Source organism: Diabrotica virgifera, chromosome 1, assembly GCF_917563875.1.
Source record: "Diabrotica virgifera virgifera chromosome 1, PGI_DIABVI_V3a".
NCBI lineage: Eukaryota > Metazoa > Arthropoda > Insecta > Coleoptera > Chrysomelidae > Diabrotica > Diabrotica virgifera.
This window is the reverse complement of record NC_065443.1, coordinates 4,619,148-4,631,511: the sequence shown is the minus strand read 5'-3', so window position 1 is coordinate 4,631,511 and position 12,364 is coordinate 4,619,148. Positions and strand designations below refer to the sequence as shown.

The following is a 12,364-nucleotide window of genomic DNA, read 5'->3' as shown; positions in this document are numbered from 1 at the left end:
TGATCAAAACTTTTTTCTGGAAAACTTACCTAAAATACATTTTATTATAAACTTCAACAATAATAAATGTTCAGCAAAAAAATTTTCTTTTAGCTCTTATACCGTATGTCTGTGTAACTTGAACCTATTGATAACTTTTTATTATCAGTTTTACGAAAAAAGTTATTCTTTATAAAATACTCTGCATCGTATATAAAATCTAAGATGCAATCATCAAATATCAAATTTAATGAATTTTATACGAGGTATGTCAAAAAATATGAATTTCACTCAAGAGTAAAGTATCGTTAAATTTCACAATATCGAAAATTGTTATTAAGAAAAGTTGTTTGGAATTAAAAATTTGTTTTAGTGTTCAATTACATCCTTCTAATTAAAATATTGTGAATAATAAAGGTACTTAACTCTTAAGAAAAATTCATATTTTTTACATACCTCGTATAAAATTTAAAAAGTTTAATATATGGTAGTTGTATCTTAGATTTTAGACCAGGGAGATTTTATAAAGAATAACTTCTTTTCGTAAAAGTGATAATAAAATAGTTATCATAATTGTAATAGAATGATGATGAGTATCCGTAATTTGAGAAAAAATTGAAAAAGTTTTTTCAATTAGAATGATGTAATTTTTTTTTTTTTTTTATTTACATTAACGTGCTCGGCAACTATGGCCACTCGCACGGGACGATTACAAACAAGATTACAAGAGGTATAATTAAAGAGCATTAACAAGTTATGTCATAAAAAAAAATTAAAGTTTATGATACAATGATATTTTTTTTAAAAACTGAAGAACTCTGTCTAACTGGTTGGTGAATGATGTAATTGTATATTTAAACATAGTTTTTAATTTCAACCAACTTTTTATAATAGCATTTTTTGATATTCTGAAATATAAAGGTACTTTACTTTTTAACGAAATTAATATTTTTGACATAACTCGTATAAAATTGATAAAATTTGATATCTGATGATTGAGTTTTAGATTTTTGACTATCCAGAGCATTTTATGAAGAATAACTTTTTTTCGTAAAATTGATAATAAAAAAGTTTTCCATGTGGTTCCTAGCTACGCAGACATACTGTATAAGAGCTTCTGTATAAGAATTTTTAAATTGCATTGCCTTATTCGGATTCAGCATAATCAAAAACAAACTAGAAACATATTTGATCTAAGTAAAATGATGAATTTAACGATATTTTTAAAATTATTAATACAAAACAATTGTTATTGTTTAAACAGTTAATAAACAATTAGCGGCCAAATCCGCGAGTAGAACTTTTTACTTTAACATGAATATAAACTAACAAAAAAAGTTTTAGAAAAATATAAGCTTGTTTGAATTTTTCCGAAAAAATCCCTAATGTATTGTAGTGACTTTTTAAATAAACTTACGTGCATAGAAATCGGCCCACCTAAAAATTTGGTCATTTTTGAAGTCTCGTATTTCCTAAACCTCTTGGCCGATTTAAGTAATTTTTTAATATGTTATAGCCTTATTCTTCAACAATATCGCTGTAATAATATTGCTAAATAGGTAAGTGTTATTTTATACCGGGTGTAACAATGATAGTGTGTTTTTTCCTCAAAGTTCGGAACACCCTGTGGAATATTCTTGCGTATATAAATTATTGAAATTAAAACTTTACTGTAGCCTTAGGCTTTCTTAACATTTTTCTTTTTGATTCATTCGCTTATGTTGGATAATAAAAAGTTAGGTATTTTAACAACTAGAAAACGTTCTTCATCAATACAGGGTATTTCTAAATAAGTGCGACAAACTTTAAGGGGTAATTCTGCATGAAAAAATAATGATCGTTAGCTTTAGAATCATATGTTCACAAATGCTTCGTTTCATAAATACGGGATGTTGAATTTGTTCGTACAATCTGATGATTTATTTATTGCTCTAAAACCGCACGAGATATACAAATGAAATTGGGTAGGTTTTAATAGGTAATTATTGCGCATTTTTTGGCATACAGTTAAGAATTGTATATTCACCATTGGCGTGCATACGGGTAATATAACCGGGTAATATGACCCGTATGGACGCCAATGGTGAATATAAAATTCTTAATTGTATGTCAAATATGCGCAATAACTACCTCTTAAAACCCACCAAATTTCATTTGCATATCTCAACCGGTTTTAGAGCAGTAAATAAATCGTCAGTTTGTAAAAAAAATTCAACATCCCGTATCTCGAAAACGAAGCATTTGCGAACATATGTTTATAAATAAAACGGTCATTATTTTTCATGCAGAATTTACCCTTTAAGTTTGTCGCACTTCTTTTGAAACACCCTGTATTGATGAAGAACGTTGCTAGTTGTTAAAATACCTAACTTTTTTATTATCCAACATAAGCGAATGAATCAAAAAGCAAAATGTTAAGAAAGCCTAAGGCTACAGTTGAGTTTTAATTTCAATATTTTATATAGGCTAGAATATTCCACAGGGTGTTCCGAACTTTGAGGAAAAAACACACTATCATTGTTACACCCGGTATAAAATAACACTTACCTATTTAGCAATAATATTATTACAGCAATATTGTTGAAGAATAAGGCTATAACATGTTAAAAAAATTACTTAAATCGGCCAAGAGGTTTAGGAAATACGAGACTTCAAAAATGACCAAATTTTTAGGTGGGCCGATTTCTATGCAAGTAAGTTTAGTTTTTAAAAGCGACAGGCGACAGGTACGTAATAATTGTAAATGTTCCAGTATCCTAATAAATAATTTCATAGGTACCTACCTATTTGAACCTACCAAAATATATAGTATGTAATGCTTTGATTTACATAATTTGATTACCATCAAAATTTCTATCGATATTCACCTAATATATTGTTTTCTTACTCTATGTTTTGTTGTATTTTAATATTTTTTCAATTCTAAATCATTTCAATTCAAAGTCAAAATAATTTGATTTAGTTAAGAACTGTAAAAAGTTTAATCCGTTTAGTTAGTTGATCTATCTTCGCACATGCTGACGCATGGTCTCCGTGTGTAAACGTTTTAAGGTCAATGAATTTCAATACTAACTGCGCTGATAAGCGGGTTCGAACGCCAATAGAAACTTTTATTTTTTTATTTTTTTTTATACAGTTTATGATTGTAAGTATATTTATTATATAATTTTATTTTCAGAAAATACGAAAATACGTATTTAGTTAAAATTCTTTCCGACAATTATTGTTCAGAAATCATTTGTGGCATTTTTCAATGTGTTTGTGTGTGTTTTATTCTTTTATTATTTTAACTTTTGGCACTGTTTTAATAAAACTGTTTGAGAAGTAGTAAGTATAAATTAGTTTAATATTTAAATAAAATATAAATAAACTGTTTAAAGTATATTTTTACTTTTTTACTTTTTTCTATTAAAATTAACTTTCAGCACATCACATCATCAGAGGTTCGTCCTGTAGGTATAAATCTTTCATAGAAGAGTAATTGCCAAACAACATAATAAAATGTATAGATACTGGGCTAAGCCTCAGATCTCGGGTGTAAAAACCCTTTACAATTAATAAAATCACATTTAAATTCTTTTTTATTTTTAAAAAGACAATATGGCTGCGCTACACCATTGTTAGTTCTAGTCCACAGCTGTTCACTTGAACTTACAATGGTGTAGCGCAGCCATATTGTCTTTTTAAAAATAAAAAAGAATTTAGATGTGATTTTATTAATTGTAAAGGGTTTCTACACCCGAGATCTGAGGCTTAGACCAGTATCTATACATTTTAATATGTTGTTTGGCAATTACTCTTCTGTGAAAGATTTATACCTATAGGACGAACCTCTGATGATGGCACGTGACGTGCTGAAAGTATTTAGCTAATTTTAATAATAGATTTTTTACACACTATCAATTTTCTTGAGAACATACACCTGTTTGTCGGTTTGACATACTTAGAAGTTTGTACAAGTCGTACAGTCTTTTTCAATTAATTAAAATTATGCCTTTGCAATCCCAAAATACAGTGGCCATGACATTTCCGACCCATTGATCGCTTTTGCCGGCTTCAGTCCTCTGCCATGCGTTCATTCAATTCTCTGGTGATAGTAATGGATACAAGTTTCATTAACGATTATCAATCGACAATTTTATTCTCTGTTCATCCATTCTTCATTAACTCAATCGGACTAAAACACATTGTTTTTCAGGTTTTATCATAAACTTCGTATCTGGTCCAGTATCGTCAGGATTCACCTCTGCTGTAGCTCTGATAATCATAACCTCCCAGGTGAAAGATATTCTAGGAATCAATCCAAAAAGTGGCACCTTTGTGGAATCGTGGTACAACATTTTGCAGGAACTACCCAACACCAGATTGTGGGACACTGTAATGGGCATAACATGTATTATTTTGCTGCTGCTGATGAAGGTAAGTAATATATCAGGCATTTGACCGATGGTGCAAAAACTGATCGACAAATGAAAATTTGTAAAAGTAGAATATTAAAATGATGAAGGCTAGTTACTTTAAATATTTTTTGAAAGCGGCAATTAAGATTATCTTCTTTTCTAGTCAATCGGTACCAAAAAGCTTGGATCTGACGAACAAAAGCCGGCAGCATTCCAAAAATTATTTAACAACATCACGTGGATCATTGGCACCGGTCGTAATGCCATTCTGGTGATCATCTGTGCATTTATAGGTTACGTATACTGCTCCATAGGAGAACCTCCATTTTTGGTCATCGGAGAGGTGCCACAAGGATTGCCTAGATTCCAACCACCATCATTTGGATACACCAAAGAAGTCAATGGAACGGTAGTGCAAGAATACACCTTCATGGAAATGCTGTCCAATTTGGGAAGTGGTATAATTATTGTACCGTTGGTAGGATTGCTAGAGAATATAGCCATTTGTAAAGCTTTTGGTGAGTACTTAGAATATTCAAAGCAGAACTTTAGAAACTTTCTTTGTGCATTTCCTTCTCTTTTAGTTTTTTCCTTTTCCTGTATATTGTTTATCTTTGAATCCAGCTCTGTTTGAAGTCTGGTTTGTACGACTCTTTCTAATGTTTTTCTGGCTGCTGGAAATTTGCTAATAAACCAAACAATAAAATGCTGTTTTTTCCTGGTTTGTGAATCATTATCACATGGGCTTCTTACCATCATCATCATTACGTAGCGCTACAACCCTGGACGGGTCATGGCTGACTGTACAACTTTGTTCCAATTTGTTTGGACTTCCATCAACTATGGGTCATGGAATGTTCATTTTCCGGAGATATGCTTGGATGTTTCTCTCCATCGCATTCTGGGACGTCCGAGTGGTCTTTTGTCTGTAGGAATAGCCTTCCATAACAGTCTTAAATGTCTCTCGTTATGAAGTATGTGCACGTGGTCTGCCCATCTTAGTCGCTGTGATTTAATTTCTTGGACAATATTAGCATCATTGTCGATATTGGTTCTGATCCTATACTGAATTGTGGTGATGTCGTGATGAGGTTCGAAAATTGTTCGAAGTATTTTTCGTTCAAAACGTCTGAACTTTTCTTCGTTTGCTTTGGTAATAGTCCACGTTTCGCATCCATATGTTAGTACAGGTCTGACTATGGATTTATAGATTTTGATCTTTGAACTTCTTGTAAGATTTTTTGATTTTATAAGCTTATCCAGTGCGAACAAACAGCGATTTGCCGATTGGATTCTGTCTTTTATTTCTTCAGTAACCTCGTTGTCAGCTGTGATTATGGCCCATAGATACTTGAAACTTTGTACTCTTTGAAATTGAAGGTGTTGACCGTCACATTTTGTCCTATCTATCGTTCTATTTTTACACATATATTTCGTCTTCTCTTCATTAATCTTCAGCCCTACTTCCACCTTGTTGGAAATGTCTTTTTTTAAGTGTATTACCATCGATTTGGGAAAAGCCTGTATTATATTGTATATTGCATTGTTTGTAATATTTGTTAAATAAACTATAGCTTTTATTGGAATATACTTTAGAGCCCTGTTTATTATTTTGTCCGGGCCAGGTGCTTTTTTGGAGAGCTTATTTCGATTATTTTCCTTGAGAATGTTGGGGTGATTATGCCCTCTTGGTCGTCATGCATTTCTGTTTGTGGTTCTTCGATTTCTCCGATAAAGTCAATATCTTCATATCTGTGATTATTTAATGTAGACTATCTCTCAAGAGTCCTCCTCATCACCTCTGCTTTTTTTTGTTCACGTAGTATATGATTACGTTTTCATATCTTTGATGTTCTGTCCTCGTTCTTCTATTTCTTTTACATGCTTGTCCCATTTTGGCTCCTGTATTTTATTAGTTCCTGTTGGACTTGTAGATTTAGTCAGTTTGCCCTGTTTCTGTGTTCCTGGATTCTTATTCTTCTGGCTCTCTTCCTATTGGAAGAAAGCTCTGGCTATTTTCCCGTATCATTTTTCTTATTTCTGGGTTTATTTCCCTAAATCCTATGGATCATGTGTTCGCCCTCTTTGTAATGTTACTTATAGCTTCTTTTATAATATTCTCAAACTCTAGGACTCTTTCTTCTAGATGTGGTGGATTTTATATTGTGGGATGTTCCAATTTCTTTGCTCACTATTGGAAGTTTCTCCAATGTGTTTTCTTCTTCTTCCTTGTTGTTGGGCGTTCCAGTTCCCATGTTCCTACCACTAGTAGTATGGGATTTTGGTTTCCTGTTCCTTCGTCTAACTGCTGTATTTCTGTTTGTACCTACTGTTGGATTTTTGGTAACTACTATGTCCAGATAGCTGGATAGGTTATCAACGCCTTTGTAGTGTGTTGTTTCAATGGGTTTATCACCATGCTATCTTCTTTATTTTCTGAATTTTTATCACTAAATACATATAGTTAGTGGGAAAATAATCCTATTAATTAAATTAGTGAATAATTTAAGCGATTATGTAAGCAAAGATCGTCTAGGAATACTCAAATACTAAACGAAATAGCCATTTGTATTTTGCCGGTAAAATTTATACATACTTGTCGCAGTCCGCAACTAATACAATTAATACACTTTTGCTAATGTTTAGTTTACGTCTCCTGCAAAGCTTAGTGCAGTGTTGCCATTTATAGGGTGCATATCTAATTTAAATCATAGACAGTCTGTATGTATATTATAATAATGTGCACGGTGAAAGAAGAAAATTAGAATATTTCGGCCACATCACAAGGAATAAAACAAAAAAGAGGCGTCGGAAGAAGAAAAATATCTCGGCTCGGGAACTTGAGGACCTGGGTTGCGACATCCACTGCAGGGTTTTTCAAAGCAGCAGCTAATAAGATTATCATTGCCAAAATAATTGCCAACATTCGTAACGAATAGGCAGCAGAAGAAGAAAATGTATAATATTAGTGTCCTATAGTTTTCGTTTTTTGTTTCAGCAAACGGAAAGCCCGTAGATGCCACCCAAGAGCTGATAGCACTCGGTTTCTGTAACATCGGCAACTCCTTCGTCCAGGGCTATCCAGGAACTGGTGCTTTGGGGCGCAGTGCTGTCAATAATGCCAGTGGCGTACGCACTCCTCTTGGAGGATTGTACACTGGGATTCTTGTGATTGTAGCTTTGTTGTTTTGCACAGAATATTTCTACTATATCCCGAATGCAGTGCTTGGTGCTGTCATCATAGCCGCTACTATCTTTATGATTGAAGTGAAAGTTGTAAAGCCCATGTGGAGATCAAAAAGTGAGTTGAATATTATGTTTTCATTAAAATAAATAAAATCTGACTAGTAGTACATTCTTTCACGGTTTTTGTTATAAAGTTTAAATAACCTCTTGGATTGACATGGAATTTGGCACACGCATAGCTAAGATGTCAACGAAAAAAAAAAGTGATATGGTGCCGATGTGTGCTTTTGCACTGGGGTGGCTTTTCTTCTATAGAGTTTTTTAACCAAATCAATACTTTTCGAGTTATTTGCAAGTGAATATGTTCATTTTTTAACAAAATAACCACGATTTTAGACGGTCTTTCTGCAAATAACTCAAAACGTAAGCATTTTGTCGAAAACAATATTCTTAGCAAAACTATAGCCTATAAAAAAGTGAAAAAAACGGTGTATATATTAGGTCTCTATACCGAGCAAAAGCAGAGTTATAGCTAATGAAAAATAGGTTCATATTCGAAAAATTACAAATATAATAATTCAATGTGAAATATCCAAATAATTAAGCATTCTTGGGGAAAACACATTACAACTTTTTTAAAGTGTTAAAAAAAAAGCTTTATTTCTGTTTTTATAAAATAAATTGTAGCATCAAATGTAAGCAAGTAACGCTCAAAATAAATAGAATAGAATAGAATAGAAATATGCTTTATTGCCATGAAAAATTTTACAATTTTATCGACAAGGCTTATAAATAGTAAAAAAAACAAAACAGTAACAATCCAATTTACTAAAATTACATAAATCGTCAATAAGTTAAATAAAATAAATAAATAAATCGAAGTTAAAACAGAAATAATCAATTGCAAAAATTTAAATAAATTGCAAATTCATAGTCTACCTAATAATTAATAAAAAAGGTTTAAAAGTTAAAAAGTTAAGCTGCTGCATATGACACCCAAATATAGATAAAAAAATAATAAAAATACTACTTGTGCAAAGGGTACTGTAATTTCTTAGTTATTGACTAAAATAATCTTCTACTGAATAATATGGTCTTTCAGACAGGTAGGCTTTTGTCAGTTTACGGAATTTGGGAAAAGATGGTGCAGATTTTAGTTGTAGGGGGAGATGGTTGTACATTTTTTTTGCGGAATATAATATCGATTTCTTTACTAACTCCGAGGACGGGGTCGGCAAATAGACGTCAAACGTAGAATTTCTCGTGAAGTAGTGATGATTAGGTCTTGGTGGAAAGACATGTAGATGTTTACGAATTAAGCAAACAGTTTCTAAAATATACAAAGATGGAAGGGTTAAAATTCCGTGATCTTTGAAGTAACTTCTGCAGTGTGTTGTTCTTCTGAGGCCAAACAGATATCTTATAGCTCTTTTTTGTAATTTGAAAATAACATCGAATTGGGCAGCTGTACCAGAACCCCAAAAAGGAAGACCATAACGAAGATGTGACTCGAACAAAGAAAAATATGTTATTTTGGAAGATGCTAAATTGAGTTCATTCGAAACAGATCTTATAGCATAGCAGGCTGAAGAGAGTTTCTTCCGTAACAAATCGATATGGAGGGACCATTTAAGGTTGCTGTCTAAAAAAATGCCAAGAAATTTTACAGAATCAACGGTACTGATCTGGCTGTTATTTAGAGGTAAGGGTTGAAGAGCTCCTTTGTAAGACAATGCTACTGTTTTATCTACGTTAAACGAGAGTAAATTTGAGTCAGACCAGGTTTTTATTGTAAGTAGATCAGAAGTTATAGTAGCATGAAGAGTTGCAATATTTGAGTTGCTCCAAGTGATACTGGTATCATCAGCAAAAAGAAAGATGTTTCCATCGATTAAAGTAGGTCCCTTTTATCTTGGCAAAAAAATCAGGAATATTACCACCCAATTAGCAACTTAAATGAAATTAATCGTTACCGCTTCACAAGTTACTTTACTTATGTTGTGTTTATAATATAATCTGTAAGTTTCATCAATTCAAAGTGCTTATTTTTGAAAAAATTTGGTTTTAAAGTAAAATTTTTAAAAAATTTTAATTTTGAAAAAAATGCTTTTTTTAAAATAACTTAAAAATTGTTAGAGATACCAAAAATCTTAAGCAATAAAAAAGTCGACTTTACTTTTGTAAATATTTTGTATTTTTTTGTTTTCCTGTAAGACAAAAATTGGTTAAGGTGATACAGTAGCGATCAACAGGTTGCCAAAACGCGTTCCAAGATTGCGGCTATAATTTTGAATATTTTTTCGAGATATTTGGCACACTTATTCGTAATATAATAAAGAATGGCGGTACAGAGCCAAATTTGAAAAATATATTAATATGTGGAAATTACTCTGTAATTTAATACAATATTAAAAAAGCGAGCCTGTACCGCCATTAAGAAGAACAAAAAAATACACTTTCTTCAAATAAACTTTTTTATCCGATGCCTAGATTTTGTGTCATTTTGGAACTACTAAAATTTTTTATTTCATTAGTAGTTCCAAAATGACACAAAATCGAGGCATCGGATAAAAAAGTTTATTTGAAGAAAGTGTATTTTTTTGTTCTTCTTAATGGCTCGTTTTATTAATATTGTATTTAATTACAGAGTAATTTCCACATATTAATATATTTTTCAAATTGGGCTCTGTACCGCCATTCTTTATTATATTACGAATACGTGTGCCAAATATCTCGAAAAAATATTCAAAATTATAGCCGCAATTTTGGAACGCGTTTTGGCTACCTGTTGATCGCTACTGTTTCCTCTTAAGATTCGGTATGTCTAAATTTGTATACACTCGTGATAAGTGACTCGTTCAAGCCGTTTTAACTATAGCTCTTTCAAAAATAAGGACTTTGAACCGATGAAACCTACAGATCATATGATCAATACATACGCGAGTAAAAAACTTGTGAAGTGGTAACAATTTAGTTCACTTATAATGCTAATTAGGGGGCGATTTTCCCAATTTCTTACCAAAAATAAGGGACCAACTTTATTTTGAGCGTAACTTGTTTATTTTTGATACTAAAAATTTTTTTTAAACAAAAATAAACATTTTTTAAACAGTTTAAAAAAGTTAAAATGAGTTTTCCCCAAAAAAGTGCTCCGTTTTTTGGTTATGGCACGTTAAAATATTCGATTTGGAATTTGACGAATATGAACCTATTTTTTCATTAGCTATAACTCTGGTTATACACCATGTTTTCACTTTTTTACGTGCTATATTTTTGAAAAGAATTTTTTTTGACCAAATACTTACTTTTTGAGTTTATTTGCGAAAAACCATCTGAAAACGTGGTTATTTTGTAGAAAAATTAACATATTCACTCGCAAATAACTCGAAAAGTATTAACTTAGTGAAAAACTTTATAGAACAAAAATTGCTTAAAATTAGTCATTTTATCCATTTCCGGCCTTATTCCGAACATATATTTTTCACCTCCAAAAGGTGAAACTCGCCCCTAGGGCAAAAGCACACATCGGCACAATATCACTTTTTTTTACCTGTTGGCTATGTGTATTCCAAATTTCATGTCAATCTAATCGGTTCTTTAAAATTTCGAGGTTTTGCAATATTTTAACTTTAAAAAACGTACTATAGGCGCTATTGGGCTACTTTTTGAACCTTTCTGTTTTGTGCAGTATGGATCCAATTTTTCGTTATCTTTCACAGCTCATCTTGCCATCGTGTAGGTGATCTTCCTCTGTTTCGTTTATCTCTTTTTCCTCTCCAGTTGGTTAATTTGCGAGTCCATCTCTCATCCTTCATCCTTGCCATGTGACTAGCTCTATTTCAATCTGCAACCTCTCTCCACACAATATGCAACTCGGTCGTTCAATAGCATAGAGCAAATTCTTACCTCTAACGGCCTCACTCTACCCCTCAAAATCCGACTTCTCAAATATTATTCATATTTTGTTGCGAGAGAGAAAAAATTTGAAATACTTGAATCACATTATGAGGCACGGTAAATATAGAGTCCTTCGCCTAATGATCCATGGCAAAATAGAGAGCAGAAGGCGTCCAGGGAGGAGGCGAGACTTGTGGCTCCAAAAACTGAGGCAATGGTTCGGATTATCATTTGCCAAACTATTCAGAGCTGCCGAAAACAAAGTTAGAACAGCCAAGTTAATTGTCAACTTTTGGAACGGACAATGTACTTGAAAAAGAAAGCTAACGGGTCGATATCTTCCTAAGTCAGATTCATCTCCTTTTTATGTAGTAGAAAAATTACAACATATTTCATTTTTTAGAAGTATAGACTTTTCAATATAATATAATTAAAATATAATGTTTTTTGTATTTTACAGAAAGCTGTTTCATCATTTTCATCGTTACTTTCATTGCCTGCTTGGTGCTTCATTTGGAAATTGGTATACTGGTGGGAATCGGTATCAATTTGCTGCTGATATTGTACCATGCGGCAAGACCAAAAATATTCGTGGAAAAATTAAGTGTGAGTATATTCTGTGTATCTCTTTATTATTTTTTTATACTATCATATTAGTTTCTATATCTATATCTTCAGACATATTGGGACCGTGCAAGTTCGGCAAAGGGACACCTGATTTCTAAGCTCAGCAACATTTTTCGCACTTTTAATTATATTGGCCAATTATATTGGTCCTGGTTACTGGATAATTATCAAGGCCATAGTCCAAAAAAATAATAAGGAGAAAAAATAAGATTCAGGTTATGCTATTAAAACGTAAACAATTGTATGTAGTAAATAAAATTAATTATTAAAATGCA

At 32.1% G+C, this 12,364-nt stretch overlaps 1 protein-coding gene across 1 annotated transcript in view; it reads left to right on the top strand.

The window, feature by feature from the left end:
- The window catches only part of LOC114335068 (sodium-independent sulfate anion transporter-like), an 82,881-nt gene that overhangs the window by 67,365 nt on the left and 3,152 nt on the right, over positions 1-12,364 (top strand). The window contains exons 5-8 of the mRNA XM_028285225.2: positions 4,178-4,398; positions 4,543-4,897; positions 7,378-7,680; positions 11,923-12,068. Coding sequence (XP_028141026.2) covers positions 4,178-4,398; positions 4,543-4,897; positions 7,378-7,680; positions 11,923-12,068 — 1,025 coding nt within the window. The remainder of the gene's footprint in view (positions 1-4,177; positions 4,399-4,542; positions 4,898-7,377; positions 7,681-11,922; positions 12,069-12,364) is intronic.